This window comes from Protopterus annectens, chromosome 3.part1, assembly GCF_019279795.1.
Source record: "Protopterus annectens isolate FY-2018-M chromosome 3.part1, PAN1.0, whole genome shotgun sequence".
Classification (NCBI taxonomy): domain Eukaryota; kingdom Metazoa; phylum Chordata; order Ceratodontiformes; family Protopteridae; genus Protopterus; species Protopterus annectens.
The window spans coordinates 852,627,018-852,651,658 of NC_056732.1; the positions used below are offsets into that span (position 1 = coordinate 852,627,018).

At 38.9% G+C, this 24,641-nt stretch overlaps 1 protein-coding gene across 1 annotated transcript in view; it reads left to right on the forward strand.

Moving 5' to 3' along the window:
* The window catches only part of LOC122798301 (lysine--tRNA ligase-like), a 394,521-nt gene extending 370,670 nt beyond the window's left edge, over nucleotides 1-23,851 (forward strand). Inside the window, exon 14 of the mRNA XM_044067128.1 lies at nucleotides 22,818-23,851. Coding sequence (XP_043923063.1) covers nucleotides 22,818-22,907 — 90 coding nt within the window. The 3' untranslated portion in view covers nucleotides 22,908-23,851. The remainder of the gene's footprint in view (nucleotides 1-22,817) is intronic.
* The last annotated feature ends 790 nt before the right edge of the window (nucleotides 23,852-24,641 follow it).

Here is a 24,641-nt window from a genome sequence, read left to right on the forward strand (position 1 = left end):
ATTTCCTGTGGGATGGGTTCCCTCAATCAGGCTCTGGCTGTAGACCAAGACTGCCACAGGTCACATCGTTAATCATAAGTGTTTTGTCCTCCACATTCTGCAGCCTCTCTGACTATACTTATTGCCTGCAGCAGTAGCATCACCTGCAGCCTGTAGCACACACACACACACACACACACACACACACACACACACACACACACACACACACACACACACACACACACATCTATATGTAATAAGTAGTTCCTACAAACATTCTGTCAGTGCTGACGTAGTATCTTTACCCCAGTAATTTCCACCCTAACATATGGGAAAGGCAATTGATTCTACATTGAGGCCTTATATCTTGTTGACTGGTTGCATGGGATTGGCCGATTATATTGCAAATCAGCTGTGTATGCTGCAAATAGCATTCCTGAACCACAGATTGGTTCAGAGGCACTCACCTGCTAATGAGAACCATCTTAAAAAGGCAAACTCCTAGCTAGGGGAACCACTGTGTATGAGAGTTAATTTCCATGCTGAACTGGTTGATACAACAATTATATACCTCTATATTTCAACAGAAGAGTATTGTACTCTATCAGGAATGTAGCCATTTTGTTCCCAACATAATGCATATATTTTAATATACTTAGGGGGGAATGAGGATTACATCAGTAAGCCTTTCTGAGAACTGTACAGTTGACATGCCAAGCATCTGCAGCTATATAACACCTACAGAGGATGTAGACTACAGCAAGGGTATCATGCTGTCTGTTAACTAGGGACACACATCTCCTGGATACTTCCTTTGTTAGCAGTTGTAATACTGCACAGCTATTTATTTGGCATTGTATTTTATACATATGTTATGGGGGGGGGGGTCCTGCTATGGGCCACACTACAAGTTCACTCCTGTCTGGGGTGTGTGACTATATGTGAATATCTGTCATGGCACAAACAGGAGTAGGTAACTATTGCTACCATCCTAGTTAGTTCATAGGTTCATAGGTAGGTACTAGGCTATCGGCCCAAGGGCCTAAGTAAGCCTAGCCAACAAAGTTCCCTGGCTTATGCCAACCCAAGAAAGTTAATTTCCTGTGCCCCTGTCGAGCAGAGCCACAGAAGTGATCCCTGGGGTGTATTTCCTATTTCCCATCCACTCATCAAGATTTTTCTTGAAGAGTGTTAATGAGGAACTTTGACATAGATGGGTAGCTTGTTCCAGAGTATGGAAAGTCTCTGGGACAAGAATCTATCCCTCCAGCATGTCCTGTTTATTGTGGTGACAAGGTTTAGGTCCCTAGAGCATGTAGCTTGGAGGGATTGGGATTTCTTTAGGTGTAGCATGTCCAACAGCTCTGGGTTTGACATAGCTTTATATGTTAGGCAGAAATCACCTCGGAGTATGCGATATGCTACAGAGTAAAGCTGGAGTTTTTTGAGACGATCAGTGAGATGATTCCACATCCTTTGTATGTTTGGCACACTTGAATTTTAGATGTGTACTCAAGCATGCACACAAATCTATCAACATCAGGTACTATTATGACTACGTCATAGATCCTGTTGGTATGTACAACTTGAGACATAACTCTCTGGACTGTATGCAGAGACATGACTGAGCTTACGGACTCTGTGTCTCATGCGGGCATGCTCATGGCCTTCAGCTGCATTTGACCTTCACCTAGGATGATGGCTCAATACACATAGAAAATGACTGAATTCAATAATTTTCATAGCATGTGGTGTCATTGTAAGGGGATTCCCTACATGTTTTACACAGTGTATCAAGGGAAAACCTTCCAATGAGAAAATGCCATCTACATGTTCCATGCACAAGGCCTAGTGTATAGTAATGGAAACATGAGAGTGGAATGGGTATCTGCATTTCCATGTGGATGTCATTTCTGTCCAACTAGCCCACTATATTTACTTGCATAATGTACCAGGTCCATACATACAATGATATATCATAATAATCCTTATGAGTACTGTGTAAGTTACGGACTTTCCTTGCAAATACAGCAGTTGACACAACTGTAGTTCAGGGCTGACTCTGTCTGATGTAAACAGTACACAGCCAATACATGGATAGGTACAGGATGTGTGAGTTGCCTGGCATCAATTTTAATTTACGTATCTGAGTAGGAGTAAGGTGTCAGTTCCTAGGTTCCTAGGTTGTCAGTGAATGTGCTACGCATTGTCTCTTAGCCAAAGCCAAGGCATACTGAGCATGTCTACATCTGCCTACAGGAACATCAGTAGGGGGTTCTTCCTCCAAGTCCTGGTGTGACTGTGGCTGTGGTGACCTAGGCACTGGTGGGGGCTATGTATCCCTTCCCTTTGCTGATCCTGCTGCAGCTGTTTCCACAGCATCAGACTGTGTAGCATAGCACATACTGTGAATATATGTGTATATGTGGCTGGAGAATACTGCAGGGCTCCACCAGATATATCTAGGCACCAGAACTGTGACTTCAGTAGCCCAAACATATGCTCTATGATGTTCTTAGTTTGTGTGTGTGCTTCATTATGGTGTTCTTCTATGGATGTGTGTGCATTTCTTATGAGTGTCATCATAGGTTCATAAGTTCATAGGTAGGTACTAGGCTATCGGCCCTGGGGCCTATACAAGCCCAGCCAAAAAGGTACCCTGGCATTTGCCACCCAAGAAAATGATTTTCCTGTGCCACTGTCGAGCAGAGCCACAGAGGTGATCCCCGGGGTGAATTTCCTATTTCCCATCCAATCATCAAGATTTTTCTTGAAGAGTGCTAATGAGGAGCTTTGTTTGATATAGACAGGTAGTTTATTCCAGAGTATGGGAAGTCTCTGGGACAGGAATCTATCCCTCCGGCATGTTCTGTTTACTGTGGTGACAAGGTTTAGGTCCCTAGAGCATGTAGCTCTGAGGGATTAAGTGGAGCATGTCCAACAGCTCTGGGTTTGACATAGCTTTGTATGTTAGGCAGAGATCACCTCTGAGTAGGCAATATGCGACGGAGTAAAGCTGGAGTTTTCTGAGACGGTCTGCGTAGGGCATCTGTTTGAGGCCGGTAATCCTCTTTGTGAGGTATTTCTGCAGTATTTCCAGTTGTTGTAGATGTCTTGTGAGGTACATACCAAAAGGGGTGTTGTAGTCTATAATGGGTCTAATGAGTGATGAGTAGAGGGTAACAATGACCTCTTTTTTTATGGATGAGAAACTTTTTGTGATGAAGTGTGCCACGTAGAAGGATTTCCTGACTACTGTGGCAATGTGATTATCAAAGGAGAGACTACTGTCCACCTGTGTCCCAAGGTCTCTTATCACACATTTGGTGTTAGGTAGACTACCGCCTATGTTGTAGTTCATGGGTACAGAGTTTTTACCAAAGGGGATGACAGTGCACTTTTTGGCATTGAGCTTGAGGCCATGGCTTTGACACCAGGCATCTGTCTCAATGAGACCCTATCGTAGGATGTCCACATCGTTAGGAGTTTCGATTATGGCTCCTAGTTTGCAGTCATCTGTGAACTTCATTAGCCAAAGACCTTCTGTGTTAGCCTGTACTTCAGAGAAGTAGATACCAAACAGGAGAGGACCCAGAACTGAACCCTGTGGTACTCCACTTGTCACTGGTCTGAAGTCAGATTTGGAGTCTGCTACTTTCACAGTGTGGGTTCTGTCAGTGAGCCAGTTGGCAACCCATCTTGTGACATAGGGATTTATACCTAGTTTAGTGAGTTTATCTATAATTCCAGAGTGGAGGATGGTGTTGAAAGCCTTGGCCAGATCTAGATAGGCTGTGTGAACCACCTTACCCTTGTCTATGGCTTTGGTGACTGCTTCAAAGAAGTCTGTCAGGTTTAGGAGACATGATCTGCCTTTTACAAACCAGAACTGAGTGGGGTCCAGAGTTTGAAGATTACCAATGTCTTTGTTTATAAGTTCCATGGTGATACATTCCATGGCCTTTCAGACCAGGCTCATCAGGCTAATGGGGCGGTAGTTCCTGGGTTCCATGGTGGCTCCCCCCTTGTGGAGTAGAATAACCGTTGCTGTGCACCATTCAGCAGGCACAAAGCCTGAGGTGAGGCTATGACTGAACATGGTACTTAGGTGGGGTGCCAATTCATTCTGTAGTTCATGTAGAATGCAGCCTGGGATGTTGTCTGGTCCCATGGATGCTGTGTTCTTGGCTTTGGAGAGTGTGGTTTTTAACTGTGCAGCCTTGATTACAGGAACTTTGCATTCTTCCGGTATAGAGATGGGCTCTTTAGGGGGTGAGAGGGGGGTAAAGTTAGCACTGAACCTATCTGCCAGGATGTTGGCAGTATCAGTTGGGTCTGTATATTTAGTGCCATTGTGCTGTACCTCAGACCAGATCTGAGTGTTGCCATTGAGATTCTTGACATAGCTATAGAATGCTTTGTGGTTGTCTTTAGAATCAGTGGTGATTTTGTTTTCGTAACTAGCTTTGGAGGATTTTATTGGGGATCGCAGCTTCTTACTGAGGCTGACCAGGGAGCTCCTCCACTCATGGGATTTTACTCTCTTTTGCAACAGTTTCTTCCTTCTGTTGTACAGTTTGTTTATGGCAGGGGACCACCAGATTGGCTTCTGTTTTTTGGAGGATAGTGTCTTGGTTCCAGGGCATAGCCAGCATCCCCCAGTAAATGGCCCTGTGGGATGTTCCCCCTAGCAAACATCTGGTACAGCTGTGATGTGTGCCAGACATGGGAGTCATGATAACTGCCAGAGTTGCCAGCACACACATTCAGGATAATCCCCTGGGCATTGCATATGACCTGGCAGTTGATGGAGTGGTACCCCTTGTGGTTAACTTAGATTGTACCCTACTCACCAGTTGGTGCTTGATGTGTACATGAGTGCAATCTATGGCACCTATCACTTCAGAGTAGTGTGCTACATGGTAGAAGTGTTGCATATTGGGGTTCCTATCATGTCATCGAACATTTAGATTGTCGAACGCTTAAACGTCGACACCTAAATTTCGAACTCTGAAAACCGCGAACGGCCAATTATGCTTGGCCATTATCGGGGATTTACCCTTTTCCCTGATGTAGCATGATCTCGGAGTTGGTATATTTGGTTAGGGTGTGTGGGGGGCACAGCCCCCCACATCGGGGGGAGGGTGAAGCCCCCCACTTGGTTAGGGTTTTAATGTTTGTTTGGGTCTTTTTTTTCATAGGGAAAAAATTTATGTAATTTGCCGTTCGCAGTTTTCAGCGTTTAACATTTAGGTGTCAACATTTAGGCGATCGACAGTCTAAATGTTCAATATTGTAATGTAGACGTGCATATTGCTGGCTTCACCTTAGGGGAGAGGGGAAAAGATATGTGCTCATTGGCATGTGTAAGCATAGCATCCAGGAATTGGTGAAGTATCCTGGATACAGATGCCTGAGACATCCCCATCATGTCCCCATTTGGTCTCTGAAAAGTACCTGTAGCTAGTATCCTAAGGGCTACACATACCTTTGTTTCCACTGGGATGGGTTCCACTCTGTTAGCCCTGGCTCTGAGTTGAGGGCGGCAGAGCTCAGTGAATTCTTGTAATATGTCCCTGTCCACCCTGTAGCACTCTATAATATCCAGCTCATGTAGCTCCAATAAGGTTACCCCAAGCCTGAGCACTCTTCTCTTTCTTGGCTTAGGCCCATTGTCCACAGCACCAGCAGCACTGACTTCAGCATCTAGCAGATACAGATGTAGCATAGCTGCAGCAGCCCCTAGCATTATCTCAGTTAAAATTCTCAAGTCTCTACTCCAATGGTCCAGAGTATTGGGGAAAATCAGAATGTAGGGTTATGCATACTTTATACAGGTCTGCTGTAGGTCCACCATGTGTGATTGGCTAATTATGATACAGTTCACCTGCCTAGACTGTAATTAACATGATTTAAAGGCCCTACTTTAGTGCACAATGTAGTGCTATGTGCCATGATGCGCAGCATAGCTTATACAATATAATAAATATTCAGTCACTATATCTGGTTTTCAATGACTGCTGCCTATGTTATCACTGTCACATGGGTAGTGTGCTCGCACGAACATGTTGAGCTATACTCCTCCCCGTACAGCATAGCTTATACAGCATTCCACATTATTAACTGAATAAATCTGGTTTTAATCACTTGCTGCCTATGTCATCACTGTGACCTGGGTGATCTATCTGCGCGAACACATTAAGCTCTGTGGCGTGCAGCGCAAACACATGCACCAGAAACTAAAAAATCCTAAAAGTAACATTATACACTCCCCTGATGTCATCCACATCCAGTGGGAATACTGACATGATGTAGGAGCCTGCACAAAGTTGATATGCAGACACAGTTACTCCTTTTTGCTATTAAAGAAATCCACCTCATTTGCATACATATCCATGCTGACAGCCTGGAAACTACATGGTTCATAGCCATATGAGTTGGGTAACAGCACCAATGCACCATTATACAGACTCAACACAAGGTCCTATAATGCATTTATGAAAAATACATTATAAAAGTTTTTTTTCCTCTTTTTTTTTCTATTAAGAATGTTTGCACACTGCGACGAACAGTGCAAATAATAATATTGTAATATTGAGTCTAAAGCAGAACAACAAGCATTACAGGACCTTAGTAATAATCATGACCTGGTTATTTTGTCAGCAGACAAGGGAGGTGGCATTGTGGTTATGGATTGGAATATGTACCAGGCAGAGGCTGAAAAACAACTGTCTGATCCCCGATTTATATACATATGGTAGTTGATCCAACTCTGAACTTCAAAAAAGAAACTGACTCCTTCCTAGACCTAGCAACAGAGGAAGGCATAATTAGTCAGAAACTTTGTAGGCAACTAAAGGTTTCAGATCCCGTGCCTCAGTTTTTATATCAACTACCAAAGATACATAAACATCCCACTAACCCTCGTGGACGGCCAGTTGTATCTGGCAGGGGATCATTAACTGAACCTTTATCTGCCTTCCTTACAGAACATTTGCAACCTCTGTTATCTATGGTTAGGTCTAGGTTGAAGGGCACTACACAATTTCTTAATATTATTCAGGATACACAACTGGAATCAGCTTGGTATCTATGTACACTAGATGTAACCTCCCCATACACTAGTATACCACACTGGGCAGGCCTAGAGGCTATTCAGTTCTGGCTTGACAAATCACAACTATACACTCCTGGGATCAACACACTCCTTATATGTTTAACTGAACATGTGTTGTCAAAAATGTCTTTTACTTTCATGGGAAATCATACTGGCAGGTTTGTGGGACGGCTATGGGAGCATCTTTTGCTCCCATTTACGTCAACCTGTTTATGGGTTTTTTGGAGGAACAGTTAATATATGATGACAGTCATAATATATTTTTGGACCAGCTTTATATTTGGAGACGATATTTGGACGATTGTTGGATGGTGTGGTGGTGGGGGATTAGCAATATGTGCATGAATTTATACAATACCTTAATGACAACAAGTAGGGTATTCAGTTTACATTGCACATTGAATATCAACAAATAACATTTTTGGATTTTATCATAACCAGACAGGAGGACCATACACTGGAATCACAAGTATACAGAAAATTTCCAGAATATAACACCTTGTTACATGCCTCCAGCTATCATCCTCGCCATATCATCAACAATATTCCTAAGTCTCAATAACTACGTATTAAATGTATTTGTTCCTCCAAACAAACTTTCAAAGCCTGCCAGGATGATTTAACTCATAGACTACTTACCAGAGGATATCATCAGGATCCTAGTATTCGGACATTACATCAGGTTGAGCGAATAGACAGGTGCCAATTGTTACAATATAAAGATAGACTTATTCGGACTGAAAATCATACTTTACAACCAGTTAGGCTAGTCACTACTTTTGGGACCAATATCAATAGAATTAAAAGCATTATAAACAACCATTGGGATATTTTGTTAGCCCAAGACAAATTGAGTGAATTGCTGAACCCCAGATGTCTATTTTCATATCGTAGAGGTAGAACTATAAACTCTTATTTAACTCATTATAAACATTACAGTCCACCTATCAGCCAACAAAGAATCCTATTTGGAGATATACTATCAGGATGGTTTCTTGTGGTCACTGTAGTGCTTGCACACAAGTATTTCATACCAAGGAATTTACGAGCTGTAACACATCCAAAATTTATGAAATAAGATGCTTTGAAAATTGCAGCAGTGATTGGATTGTTTATTTGGCCACTTGTTTCTGTTCTTCATTTTTATGTTGGACAAACATCCAGACCTCTCAGACATAGAATCAGTGAACATTTAAGTGGAATTAGAAACAAAGGGTTTTCTAATGCCCTTTACAAACATACTTTAACACATAAAACTGCTAAATTTACCTTTACCATAATAGATAAAATTCATATGAATAAGTTGTGCAAAGCTTCATTGCACAATTTACTAAATCAAAAAGAATCTGCATGGATTATTAGGTTAGGTGCTTTATTTAAACCAGGCTTGAATGAGTTAAGTTAGTTCTGGTTTGAATGAATTGATGGACTATTTCAATCAAGTGAGATATATATAAGCAGCTGTAAGGGTTTGCCCCAATAAATATTTTTTGTTGCACTGAAGAAGGCTATAACTTTCTAGCCAAAACCGGTTTGCTTTTATTGTATTCATGGGATTTGCCACATTAAATTTCTAATATATTTTTTCATCTTTCCTTTGTGCTGGATATTTTTTACTGAATTACCCCCAAAGTCTTACCATAAAAGTGTTGAGCAATAAGTGAAAGGAAGGGAAGAAATCAAATGCTATCATGGAAGTATCAAATAGAGAAAACTATAAAGCAATTAAGGCAAGAAGTGTCACTGTTAGAAGAGTATAGAAGAGGGAACAGATCAGCAAAAGTACTTAGAAAGATAGATGTGATAAAAGCAATGCACATTATTAGAGTAGACCAGGATCTATCATACACTATTGCAAATAATAAACTAAAAATATCAGCACAGGCAGAAAAACTTAGAAGACATGCAGATAAATATAAAGGAAAAGTACAAAATAAGTAATTCAATGATGACCCCACAAAATGTTACAGATAATTGGTAAACAAAGGAAAAGGAATTAAAACACCAACTAAAAAAAAAAAGAAACAGACACATATTGCACAAATGTCTATGAAGACCCTGTGGAACATAAAACAGATGCTGAATGGATATAAGAAGTAAAAGAAACAGTAACAAGTTCAAATATACAGGATATGAAATGGGATGAAGTAATGGCCAAAGAAATGAAAACAAAATTAAGAAACGCTCCTAAATGGAACATCGCAGGCCAAGATACAATACCTAACCTCTGACTAAAAGTATTAACATATTTACATGATGCTTTAGCCATGAGTAAGAACTACTTATATGCGCACTCCAAACATACACCAACCTGGTTAACAGCAGAAAAACTAATACTTCTTAAGAGAGAACCTGCAAGTTATCCTACAAACTATAGACCAAAAACTTGCCTTCTGACAATGTATAAACTATATACTGGAATTAAATTAATAGGTTCATAGTTGTTTACTACGCTAATGACTTCAAGGGCCTTTTTACGTCTAGCCATGTATCCCAAATCCCCGACATGTTCTGGTACCCTTGATAAGTGTAAGGGGCTTGGGAGCTGAAACATTTATAAGCAGGGACCTGTAAGATGAACCATTTGCAGGTTGCCTATGTCCATTAGAGACATAGGTGCCGACAGAGTTTATAGTCATTTAGAAGAAAACTCAATCATGGCAACAGAACAAAAAGAGTAACAAAAGAAAGTTGTATGTAACAAAGGATCATTTGTTGTTAAATAAAGTCATAATGGTGAATTGTCAAAAGGGGAAGAGTCTAAGTATGGCACAGGCAGATTACAAAAAGCCTTTGACAGCATATTACATTCATAGATAAAGGAATGCTTAAAGATGTAAAAGATACACCCTACATTGATAATTTCATTATGGTGACCATGAAACAGTGGCAAACCACTTTGCAGTTATGCCATAATGAAGGACAGCTACTTAACAGATTAGGTTATGGTTACAATTTGTCTCCCAGAAAACAATGTGTAAAGATCTCTCATCTTCTTTTTGAGGATGATTTAAAACTGTATAGTTCATTAGATGAGGAGCTGAAAGCATTAATAGAAGTGGTCAAAACTTTCTCAGATGATATAAGAATGCAATTTGTTCTTGATAAATGTGCAAAAGGAACATTTAAAGCAGGAAAGCTGCAACACTAAGAAAATATCAGTCTGTGACAGGAATGTGATATAAAGGAAAATGAGCAGGAGGCAGTCTATAAACATTTGGAACTGATGAAGGATCGACATTAAAACATGAACAAATGCGAACAAAACTCAGTAAGGAACGTTTTAGAAGGCTACAATTAATATTGAAAACAGCCCTGACATCTAAGAACAAAGTCCAAGCTATAAACCAATTTGTTCTTCCTGTTCTAATTTACAGTTTTAGAGTGACTGACTGGATCCAAAAGGTATTGGATCAGATGGACAGGAAAACAAAAAAAATGCTTCACGCTTCTCAAATGATATATAAAAATCACTGTATACCAAAAATTATATATTCCTTGTTCGGAAGGAGGTATGGGTCTCCTCAAAATGAATTACATGTATAGATCTGCAATTGTAGGACTGCATGCATATCTGCTGACCTCACCAAATCCAAACATAGTGAAAGTTTTATAACATGAAGAGAACAAGTCTAAGATGACTTCCCTGCTTAGATTAGTAAAAGCATATCAGTGTCAAGTGGGAATGGAAATCAAACCAGAAGTAGACAAAAATCAGGCAGCAACTGAATGTACCAAAAAACAAAATTAAGAATAGAAGGAGAAGGATTAGATGAGAAGGCGAGAATTGTAAAAAGGCCTACACATAATTGCAAGTACATAAAACTCCTGCAACAACCCCGTGTTGATCAGGATCTGATGCAGGAATGGTTATGGAGAGGTGAATTTAAACCAAAAGATAAAAGGTTAATATTGGCAAATGCAGGTTCTGTAAAAAGAACTGGAAACAGTCACACATCTTGCTGCTGGGTATGATACATTAATGTCGGAAGGTCTATGTACTGAAAGGCACAATAATGCATCACGGCCCTTGCATTGGAGACTGCACAAACACTACAGTACTGAAGTAGCTGAGAAAGATTGGAAACATAAGCCACAAAGCATTACAGAGAATGCAGACATGTATATCGCATGGGATCACCCATCGCCAACAGTTCAAAAAATAGAAGTGAGAAAGCCAAATATAATAGTCCATGAAAAGAAGACAAAAATAGCACTGATTATTGAAATTGCTACACTCAGTGACTACAGTGTCTTATGCACAGAGAAGCAGAAAGTAATAAAATACCAGGATTTTCAGACAGAAATGAGGGCAATGTGGAAGGATACCCAGACAGTAGGAGCAAAGGGTCTCATAAAATAGAATTTATAATCATACTAAGATAAGCTATGAATATACGCAAGTCTGTATGAATAATAGAAGGAGTCAGTTCTGGGCACATTGTAGGTGCTGAGAAGAGCACTTTTTGCTAACATCAAAGTCTGAAACATTACTAATTTCATGAACTTTAATCATACCCTGACAGAAGAATGGGGTCCATTTCTATCATGGTACTAGAAACCCAAAAAAACGTGGAGAAATTAAACCAAGTGTATATGGGGAAGTAGGGCTGCAAAACAAAAAACCCTGTAACCATCCAAGATGGCTGCCTGACTGATGGTCCCTCCTGGCCAACCCATGCTCTCAGGTAAAAGGGAACGAATTAGTCATTTGATTGATAGGCAGTTGAAGATTACCATGCAACAGGGGGCACAAATGAACAAACGATCTCTAAGGTCAGTATGAAAATGTACCCCAATGTTTGTTTGTGTCTTTCGGCTTTTCCCAGTTAGGGGTCACCACAGCAGAACTCTGGTCCGCTAATGATTGGCAGTTGATTTTTACATACCGGCTTGCCAGGCCTGATGCACAACCTTCAATGAAGGTACGCTCATTTACGCATGTCTCCACGGAGAAGACGCTCTAGCTGAAAATCGAACCGGACAGCGTCTTACTGTGAGGCGGCAACTCTACCGCAGCACCAATGTACTCCTACCAAATTTGTATACCTGCATAACTATAACAGTATAACTTTGGAATGTGATTGCTTACCAACTTTGATGACATCACTAAGGTATTTCAGCAGGAAAAGGAAGACAGGTTGACTTACAAACAGTACTCAATTATACTGTTTTTTGACCTGCTCAGTAGTGTGTGTGTGTGTGTGTGTGTGTGTGTGTGTGTGTGTGTGTGTGTGTGTGTTTATTTTATGAAGAATGAATCTGATATGGGAGTCACTGAATATTTACAATGTTAAAATTGTTAGGGTTGCATTACAATAAGACAAATAAAAAGACCTAACATAAAGGCAGCAAGCCACAAAAGACAAAAGTAGTTTAATACAGTACTGAATCATGTGCCCTGTTACAAGCTTGTTACTTTCCCCAAAACATCTAGTACTACTAATATTCTAAAAGTTAAAGAAGCAGTTTAGAGGCATACCTCTTAACTGTCCAGCTTTTTGGAGAATATCCAGATTTTTGCCTCATATTTTTGGTCTGTTTCTCATAAAATTTGTGATTTTCTGGAAAATCACTGGGATGATCTGAGGACTTACGTCAATAAATAGACATGAATTTGAGTTTCAGACTTCAAATCCTTCAGAAAATGTAAATTAACACAAACTCTAACTCTTGCAACTTTCTAAGTTTATAAGAGAAATATTTAAAATCTGTCCCCATTTGGGGCCTTTATCCTCCCATTTTGTCAGACTCTGTTCAGATTTCTTGGACTAAGAGGTTGAAAGGTATGTTTAGAAGTCATATGAGAGCCATAGCTTATGACCATGACTTTCTTAACAGAACAGCCAACATCCAAACACCATCTGAATCAGAGAAGGCTCACAATAGGTCTTGGAGTTATTTTCATCCATAGGAATGCATGAATGTTCCATTTCTGGTTCAGCATGCGAGTGTGAACAGTCACATGTCAGGATGAAATCAGAAAAGAAAATCCAGAAATCAAAGTTTTGTGAGCTATATATGAACAAGATTATGTGATTTTCATCCACTGGTCCTCTGACAATTCATTTGTTCTCTCTTGGGATCCCCATTGAAGTTCAAATGTAAAGACTTTAAAAAAATGACCAACTGGTCAGTTTATTTTAGTATATCTTTTTAAGTAGACATGATTTTTTTTTATACAGAATAGTTGCTTATCTATAAAGCAAAGTCAGCCTTGTTGAATATATCCTTGCCTACATATATTATTTATATGCCTAGAAAAAGCAGTACCAGTCTGTGCACTACCTTCAGTATGTGCAACATCGACTTACATTAGATTTATGACCTCTGTGGGTGAATCTTCCTAAACAAACAATATTTAGTGACCTGCAGTGATTTGTGTCATCCCCAGGTCCACAAATGTGACAGTACAGAAAAAACTAACCAGTGCTCATCTGCCAATAAAAAGTTTTTTCATTCATAAAGAGAACTGAGTTTGTTTGTCTTTTCCCGGTTAGGGGTCCCCACAGCAGAACTCCCGGTCCGCTAATGGTTGGCAGTTGATTTTTATGGTGCCGAGTTGCCAGCCCAATGCCCAACCTTCAGCGAAGGCACACCCATTCACACATGTCTTTCGGAGGCCACTCGAACACGGGGAGGACATGCAGACTCCACACAGAAGGCACTCCAGCCGAGAATCGAACAGGAGAACCTCTTGCTGTGAGGCAACAATGCTACCGCTGTACCACCATGACTTCCATAAAGAGAACTGAGTACTTGTGTTTATTCTAACTGAGTTAGAGGGCCAAAACAAGGCTAGATGGGTGAAATAGGATACCCAACCACAGCATCCAGGACCCAATGAGACAGATAAAATACCACTACTACAGGAGAAGCAGGCACCAGTCACCATCAGGAAACTCCCCACCATGAGACTTTCCAACCAAAAAGCAAGTGAATACCACTTTCTATACAGACAGAGAAGAAAACAGAAGAAAACCATGAGATAGCAGACACAACTGAAAATGACGGAAGAATGACAGGTGAAAACTTAAATAAGCATGAATGAATCTGAAATAAATAGAAAAATATTTGCTGTGTCAAACCAATGAAAAACAATGCAGAACTGCTCAAATTCAAATGTGAGAATACCCAACAGAAGAATAGACTGATTCATTGATTTTTGTGGGTCACTGTATTGCAAGGAGTACCTACTGGTTGCTAAGCAAGCAAAAATGCCCAACAGTGTGTGTGCTACTGTGTAAATAACACATGCCCAGGGATGTTCTGAGGCCCAACACCACAGGCCGAGGGCCTGTACACAGCTGGTACGGCATTATTTACACAGTAACACACACCCTGGAGGGCATTATTGCACTTAGAGAATGGATTACTGATTAAATTGCATCAGATTTATATATATATATATATATATATATATATATATATATATATATATATATATATATATATATGGATTCCTATTACAAGAACGAAAGTTCACAACTTCGAACTTGTAATAGGAAGCCTCAATTATGCGAAAGTTCACTTTAATGAAAGTGAACTTCCGCGAAAGTGCACTTCACCGAAAGTACCGCAGCACAGTGGAGGACATCAAAAAACAAGCTATGTCCTCCACTATGGTGCGATACCTTAGGGTTAGGGCACGGATGGGTAAGGGGATAGTTAGTAAAGCTATCCCCTTACCCTAACCCATGCCCTAACCCTAAGGTTCATGACTATCGCACCATAGTGGAGGACATTGCTATGTCCTTCACTGTGCTGCAGTCGTCACAGACCTTAGGGTTAGGGCACGGGTCATGGAAAGGGGATAGCCCTATGGGCTATCCCTTTACCATGACCCGTGCCCTAACCCTAAGGTCCGTGAGTACTGCACAGAAGTTCAGTACAATGCCGGTTCATTGTACTGAACTTCGAGTAGGTGCACTTTCGATTAAGTGCACTTTCGCTGCAGTGTGCATTCCATACACTATTTTGAAGTAGTGAACCTTCGATCTAGTGTATGGAATCCATATATATCCATATATAAAATAAAATAAATATATATATATACACACACACACATTTTTTTTTACATTTTTGTACATGTAAAATAGTCCTCTGCCTAATGCTTCAGACTTAGTGTAGTATATGTAAATGTTGTTGGAGGAAGTATTTTATGTCCAAAATATGTCTGGTAATTATTTAATGTCAACATACACTCTCTCTCTCACAGACACACACACACACACACACACACACACACACACACACACACACACACACACACACACACACACAATTTTCTTTTTTTTAATAATAACTTACTTTTATTTTATAATCATTAAACAGCAAAAACTCTGCTTAGCAAGCATTAAATAATGGTTTAATCAATCTCACTCTAATTCGCATGCACACATACACTCACATATACAGACAAACACACTTTTATTTTTTTAAAACATTCACTATTTATTTCAATTATATGCTTGCTAAACAGCAAAAGTGCACCTTTTTGAGTGTAAAATAATGGCGACCATTGGCTTCCTTATTGTCTGAGCTTCACTGCACCTTAATATGCTGCTGTAAAGTAGAGAACTATTTTTTCAGCGGGCATTACCTGTACATTAACATCCTGCTGGAGAACATTCGTTTTCCAATCAGGTTGCCAAGGTATGGTTTGCCCATTCTCTAATAACGATTACTTCCTAGCAACAGAACCATCCCCTTAAATATCTTAACAGACATCAGTTTAAAGAGTTTTGCAAATTCAGAAAACTACATACAGAATAGTACCTCTTCTCCAGCTACAAACCAGTGGGCTACTTGCACTTCCTGCAGAATGCAGCAGAGCTATAAAACTGCCGATTTCAGAGGAATTCATTGGGAAAAAACAGTACACTGACAGATTACAAGACTTATATTCATCCAAATGCCAGTTTGCTGTTTAAGCACAATTACTGAAAAAGTACGTACAACCTGGTCCAGGTACAGAACAGATGAAGGGATGAATGTGAAAATGAATAGGAGGAGCTTTTCTCCCATGGTCTCCACAGGAAAGGGGGGTTTCCTTTTCCCAGTCTGACTACCCAGTGAACAAATGCAAAATAAAATAAATTAACTAACTAAATAAATATATACATACATAAAATATGCCAGTGGTCAGAACTGAATGTAGGTTCCCCATAAAAACTGAAGGCCTACTTTGTAATGTAGAGAGCTAAACACTAAACCTGGAGTATAACCTTGCCAGCCTGTGTCTGTTTAGTGGACCAGTTACTACAGCAGCTGTAGGGAGAAGGGATACTGGCAGAAGTTGGTTCTGCCATTCTGGGGAAAGGAGAGGGTGCGTGCATCTTAAGGGGTTTATGTCCTGATATGATATTCTCAACTGGAGACCTGAGGCATACCAAAAGTGTAAAATTTCCAAATGGAGTAGGTGTTCTGTGGGGAGAGCTACTTCTGTAAGTAAGAAACATCTTACTATTATGCCCACTGCATGCTGTATACACAAAAAGTTGCTTGCAATAAGATCTCATTTAAGGAAAGTGCTGTTCATCAGGTTACACTACCAGATGACCCCTAACCCATTTATTTAACTTTGTTTTATTATAACCTTTTGTATGTTTCTAACCTCCAGTTGTCTTGGAACTCATTTGTGGGTATAGAATGCCTGGAAAAAGCCATACCAAGGTATGCAATATTCCCACTGCATGTGCCACATATTTACATTATCTCTATTGGCAGTGATTGGAAATCTGAATATAACCTACTCTGAGACTATAGCACTTTATGGAGGTGATAATTAGTTGGTGGGTGACTTCAATTTGAAAACATTTTCAAATTCAAAGAATGCTACTTCATCAAGTAAAGTGAACAACTGTGATTTATGCCACATGCAAGCCCCAGAGCTTGATACTAGTAAAGCAGCCTCAGATTTTTTAAAAATAATGTTTAAAGGATAACTGCCAAAGCCCCATCTATGGCATGGCCCAACATACTTTACCCCATGCAAAATCATTTAGTGTTCAACCTTCCATAGCAGTGCACAGGCAGGTACATGCCACAGAAGTGTAAGCACCATGTCATTACCGTTTAAGACCCCCCCTTCTTAATATGGTTCTGATGATGTGAGATTGCAAACACTCTGTAGCACTGGATTATAAAACCAGATGCTAACATTTCTAGAATATACTCTGTGCCCAGTACACACTACATGCCTTGTACACATTACAAACTCAAAGGAAAAAAACAGTATTTAGAGTATATAAAACATTTCTAAAATCATTTTATAATCAAATTGTCCTCCAGAAAAGGAAACCGTATAGCTGCACATCACAAGTAAATTATTAATATCCTCTTCATCAGAGACATAGCTGGCTCACCCAGCACCATGTGCCAGTCCCTGAACAAGCACCCATAGTGAAGAGTGAAAAAAAGAAATGCTCTGACAGACAGTTCATGGAAGTCTGAAGCACACACCTCCTCCCTATCAGCAGCAGCCCTTCCAAACATGCCCCTCCCTACCAGCAACAGCACAAACAATTTGCTTTCTGTACTGGAAGGAACAGCATTCAGATTCCGCCCTCTAGCAGGCTGCGTCCAGGGCACATGCCCCCTTTGTCTTCATCATATAGCCGGCCTTAGGCATAGGCCAACTAGGCAGCCGCCTAGGGCGCTGCTCTAGTAGGGGCGCTTTTCCAGTATTTATTTGATGTAGGTAGACCAGGATGGGGACACCAGGTGGTATGGTGGGGGGCACCGTGGAGCCCTTTTGCCTAGGGCACCAGTTGACCTAAGGCCGCTCCTGTATAAATCACTTAAATATATTAAGAATCAATTTGTTTAACTCAACATGCAAAGATACAGATGTGTATTACATTCATTTCTGAACACAGAAACTCATGAATATTGAAAAAAAAAGACTGAAACTAACATACTCACAAAAGAACAAATGTTCTCTTCTTGTGATCAGTCAAAAAGAACAAAAAAAGGAAAACCAAAACCAAAAAACTCTTCAAACCTAATTTGCTAAGTTAGTGGTATTGTTAGGGAAAGGGTTTTCAGTAAGGTAATGTGTAGGGTTGGGGGTTAGGAGCAGCAACAAGGTTGGGGTTAGCACATATGAGTAATCATCACACACGAGGAAAGTGAGGATTGATCAGGTACCATGATTTAGATAGCCATCGGGGGTGACCAGCAGTATCATGTACATCTATGTAGGGAGTAGTTACATTTTTCAACCCCATCCACAGTATGCATATCTAGGCTTGGTCTACCATATTAATTTTGTGTAGATTTACTTTTATTTATACCTAGTAGGAAAATATGTAAGATATTAATTAGTGTCAATATAATCCCATAACTAACACTGAACCCTAGAGACGTTATCAGACATATGGCTGAGGAGTAACATCATTCTTATAAAATGCCATTTTCAGACCCTTATCTAGTGAAAGTCACACTGAAATTGACTTTTGTTTGCCTCAGTTACAGTGGCCGTGCTCTGACTAGACAGAAAAAGTGTAAGATGATTATGGGTTTAGTATGTGTATTAAATGAGCTGATATAACATTTGATGCCTATTAAATAACGGTGATTTCTGTAACTCTTAGTGCTAGGTCCCTTGCCTTTTTAGGGTTTATCTGACAGAAAAGGTATACAGAAAGTCCAGATTGCTTCAGTATGCAAATGCTGCTATAGGTATAATACATGAAAGGGGGTGGGAGTTGTGCATGGATTTACTGCTTTCTGTCAATGTTTGATTAAAAGTGTGAATTTTTCCCTCTGCACCTCTCAATATTTGTAATTAACTGCCTCTGAAAGACATTATAAATGAGTCTTCTTCAGTTTTAACAGCTCAGAAGGCTCTCTCATTTCTACAAACACCTACTCTTTAACAAGGAGTACAAACATTTATCTTCATAATTCGGCTGAAGTTAAACTATTCAGAGGTTTAATACTCAGCAAGGAGTTATTCAGTGTTAACCTCCCAGATCATTTGTGTTTTGGAAACATAAAGCTTGACATAATATAATACATTTTACTTATCTTATATCTCAGACTTAAAGCATCAATGAAAATTCTTACTCGAGCAATAGTTGTTGAATAGTGGCCTAGAACCTCAAGTCTACCAAAGCAGTAACGGTCTCCTCTACAAAGACATCAGAAAAGATAATTTCAAGATATTGACCCTTTTCATATCTACTGGCTTTACCACTAAAATGGTAGCAGCGTTTTAAAATCTCAGTACCTTGGAGGATCAACCTTGTCTATACACACCTACTTTGCAATTTCAAAGGCTGGCCAAAAGAAGAGAACCATGCCTCCTGGCTTTCTTACCATGAGCTTTAAATCAGATGTTACACAGCAGGTGTTACTTCCTTCCATCTATCCTGCATTGATGTGTGATATGTAATGCAGCTGTACACAAAGACCTGGTATGACTGAATACTGCTTATCACTGTAATGATAATCTGCTGCATGTGCTCAGAGCAACACTCAACAAGCTTTGTCACTCTCCTGTTAACTATAATGTCCTCAGCTCACCATTAGGGATGCACGAATCTCTTGGAATTTGATCATACTAATAATTTACTTTGAACTCAAAAGGGTTCAATATTTTACACAAATAAACTTTATGGCTTGACTGGGTAAGCAAAGCAGAAAATATTCTACAAATTAATTTACCCCCCATCTCTCTCTCTCTCTCTATATATATATATATATATATGTGTGTGTGTGTGTGTATATATATATATATATATATATATATATATATATATAAATATATATATTTATATAAAATCCACATTTTGCCCAAATGAAGAACCTTTATTGTTTGGGTAAACAAAGCAGAACAGTGTTCAACAAATGTGTTTACCCTCTCTCCACCCACAAAACAATAAAAGCAGAGTCAGCAATTAGTTTCCCAATGTGTTGTGCCAACCCCAGTTCAAAGCAGTCCCATGCATATTTTTAAACGTATTCAGGCTTGTACAACTCAATCTACTTTTCACTCCCTGCTTTCTCTTGTGGTCCGCAGTTCATTATATGACGTCTGAAATAATCTCCCTCTTATAATATATTTTAAGTGTTGACTACTTTTAATAACTAGGGAAGCAATAACCTGCCCTCATATCCTGGGTAAGCCCAGCCCAAACTAAGTAAAGACAGGATCTCCTGTCGCTCTCTCTGCTCCTGCACAATGCACTTATGATATGTACACATCAGTTCCATACATCATGCATTGCTCTATAAGACTTTATAGAATTCTTGAGACATTTTCAGTTGCTATTTGCCTGTTGTAATTTTTGGTCTGCAGACTACTTCCTGCTCAGATTTCCAAATTTCCCGTTAAACGGTGGACAGACTTCTATGTGGCAATATGTAAGAGCTGTAGTAGAACATAACCAAATATCTGAACAAAAAAGAAAAGGAACATTAATGTATTCTTTCTTTCTTCTTTCTCTTTCTTTCTCTTTTTGTAGTTGCTCAACATCACTTTGTCATATCTCTGTTACTAAGCTACAGTGAACAGTGTTATGAAGCTGGCAGTGACATTGTGGTTTATTTTGCCCTACCTGGTTAATAAACAGGTATTATTATTTACTACCTGACAGTTAAACCAATATTCCTTTAGACTTACCTTCTTAGTGGATGTTGTAGTCTGTTGTCACATATCTTCAAAATTTTATTTCTCACTTTCCATCTAAACCAAAATTCCTGTACAAAGTTGTATACTAAGAATATTGCCATGGCATGGCATTTCAAGCTACAAGCTCTCCAGAGCTTCTACACTTGTCACCTCGGTAGATCACAGACCAATTGCTTCATCTCAGAATGATCATTGTCCATCTGTCATTCCAGGACTACATGTCAGCTGCTGTCTGGTATTGATGACACCAACTGAGAACATCATCTGTTGTAAGCACTTTATACCACTCAGCACTTATCAATGGATGTGCAGACCTTTGCTTTTCTCTAGAGAGGACTACTGCAATCCATATACCTGAGCTCAAAAATTCACAACACAAGCAGAATTCTACAGCAAAATGTCTGATGAGGCTTCACGGTATAGTCACACTATACCTATTTTTGTTTCCACTTTACTGGTACCATGCCCAAATAGAATTACTTTAAAGTTCTTAGATAGTGTTTAAAGCTCTACATAACAATGTTCCATCCTATTTAAAGGAAAATTTGGTAGTCTATTAGCTTTCTTGGGCACACTTCTTGGCTGTCTAGGAACTGCTGGAAAGCTCCAGGTTTACTCTTTAGTTTTCTCTGCTCAGGTATTTTCCCTTTTACACTACAAACCTAATGAATGCACATATCTGTACTTAGCTTCAGGGTTTTAAGCAGTATCCATTCCATAAGGCTTTTGAGATCCATTTAAATGCTGAGCAGCCCTGCGATCCTCTAAGTCATATCTATTGATTTTGTATGTTAAGGTGTCATATTTTTTGCCTCATTTAATTACTGTAACATGTCTAGGTTTATAGGCATACAAATAAAGCCTAACTGAAATTATAGATTACCCTGAACCTTCAACAGTCTTTTGTGATATGTTCTATTTCATGTTTTGTCCCTCTGAAAATTTTGGTGAATCTACATTTTATGTTTTAATATACTTCACACGAACTCAACTTTCTTCTTTATTCAGCTGAGCCTTGATGCTGTATTATCTTTTTAGCTGTTACAGTATGTTTTGAACCAGCACCAACTTCAATGTTGTACCCTACAGCAATATCCAATTCAACTCTAGTTTAAAAATTTCAGGCATGTATCCACTTCACCATATGCACTATGGGTAAGCAGCTGAAACAGTCTCTTTCTTAGATCTTCAGTGAAAAGAAATCAAGACAATTCCCAGAGAATGATCTCTTAATCAAAATGTTAGTTAAGTGTGAACAAATAGATGTTTCTGTCCATTACCATACAGCACACACACACACACACACACACACACACACACACACACACACACACACACACACACACACACACACATAATATGCAAGATCAAAGGTTAAGAGTGTATATTTTCATTCCGCATGTGCAGAAGAGATGGTGCATCGCTGTAAAAGTGTGAAAAGATGCAGCCAAACTTCGCTGTAAAAATGGTATGAAGAGATGCAGACAAACTTTACCATAAAAGTAGTGTGAAGAGATGCAGACAAACTTACTGTAAAAATTGTATTTAGAGATGCAGACAAACTTTGCTGTAAAAGTAGTGTGAAGAGATGCAGACAAACTTACTGTAAAAAATTGTATTTAGAGATGCAGACAAACTTTGCTGTAAAAGTAGTGTGAAGAGATGCAGACAAACACTGTAAAAATGGTGTTTAGAGATGCAGACAACACTTTGCTGTAAAAGTAGTGTGAAGAGTTGCAAACAATCATTACTGTAAAAGTGGTGTTTAGAAATGCAGGCAAACTTTGCTGTAAAAGTAGTGTGGAGATGCAGACAAACATTACTGTAAAAGAGGTATGAAGAGATGCGGACAAACTTTGCTGTAAGTCAGCATGTATGCAGGTAACCTTTAAAGCATCATTTGTTACTATACCAGTAAAAAAGATCCTTGAAAAATGACTGATAATAGCAAATAATTGATTCTACAACATTAATACCTTTGTAGTAATGTAGATGACTCCTGTTTTTCTACCACCAAAGGTAAATAGTACACAGGATAGATCCACAGAAATATAAATGTGCTGTTTAATTTATTTTCAGGAGGTACTACTGTTTCCTGCCATGAAACCTGATGACAGAAAAACACAATCAGGCAAAGAATGTGATCCATCACCTGTCCATGAAGAATAAGCAATACTTTATTTACATCACCAGTTTCATTTATACTTGATTTTTAAACTGTTTTATTTGTCTCTGCTAAAGGCCTATTATTTTGTGTGTGTGTCTGTATAACAAAGAACTTTCCAAAAATAATTAAAAAATTGTTTCCTACAAAATGTTTTAGTTCAGTGTTTCTGTATGCCTTACTGGGGCTACAGGATTATTTGTATAAGTGGTGGTATGGAAAAGCTAAATGACAGAGGTCATCTGAATACATATATCAAGTCTTTATAAAATCAATGGTAAACTTTTGGTTTAATTGCTGTCTTCTTCTTAGAACCATTTTATAAGTATAATTCACCACTCCACAGCACATTTTGATTTTTTATACACAGCTCAGGAATATAAAGACAAATAGTTGTGCATTAGCCACTCCTTGGTGTATGCAGTAAGTAAATAGTAATGCATAACAGGGAGGATATTACTGGGATATAATGGCCCACCTGGAGGTACGATGAGACAAGAGAAACATCTTAACCTCTGGAAGGTTATTTCTGAATAATGTTTACTGGGTGGAGTATTACTGCAGTTATAAAATGGCTTAATTCATCTTTTACCATACTTGAGTAAATTATATAATGATTAAGCACACATTTGCGAATACTGGAATGTATCACTGTGAAATGTTTTACTCTGTTGTCTGGTGTTGCACTAGTGATACAATTCCTGTTTATTTTCACACAGCAGTGGCTGATTACTGGAAGATTTGCCTGTAAATATTCTTTTTTCTGTTTTTGATGTTATTTTTTTATTTTTTTTTATTCCACACAACTAAAGGATGCTGCACATTTGTTGTACTGGTTTCGTAGCCCATGAAGTAAAGAAATAATGTGAGTTATGCAAGGTGCTATTTCAAAAAAGAAGAGTAAAAGCATAAGAAATATTTATAAGCAAGCACCGTAACTGCTTTTAGATAAAAACATTAGTAATTTATCTTAGAAAATAAGGTAAAACTATGGAAGATGTGTATGTTAAATATGAAATATAGTAACTGATTTAATTTGCTGAAAAAGCTAAAGCATTCCTCTTTGTATGTTTTATACTGTTCTTAGCTTATAAGAAATTTTAAATAAAAGTACTTTGTAACAAATACTTGATTTGTTGTGATTTTGTGATATGTGTGTGTGATTTGTTTTCTTTTTTTTTTTGTTTTGGGGGGGCTATAAGTACATTTTAAATGTGAAGGCATTTTTTTAATTCAAGATGATCCACTATCCATTATGTAGTAATTGCAAAACACACAACTATACTGATCATGCACATGTAGGGCCCAGCAAGGAAACAATTCCTTGGGGAAAGGAAGATCTCCATTGCTTTTTTTAAGCTATCTCACTATGTTAAATGCATTTAACATATCGAGATAACAGCAACGGAGCTCTTCAGTTCTCCATTGCTGTTCAACACATACAAAAAAAAAAGACTTATACTAATGGAAAAAGTCCGGGCGACCGGACCTTTTTCCATCAGTATAAGTCTGATTTACAATGGGCATGCTGACCAATCAGCGTGCACATTTTAGAATATTAATGGGGGGGGGGTCATTGGATAATATGTAAATAGTTCCTACTATTGAATTCACTTCTTCCATACCAAATATTTTCATAAATTTCTTCAGAAATCTATCTTCTTTTGTTATATTCCTTTCTATCCTCCCCCAAGATATATCCTCATTTTTGCAAATCAATTTCCAGATCTCATCCATAA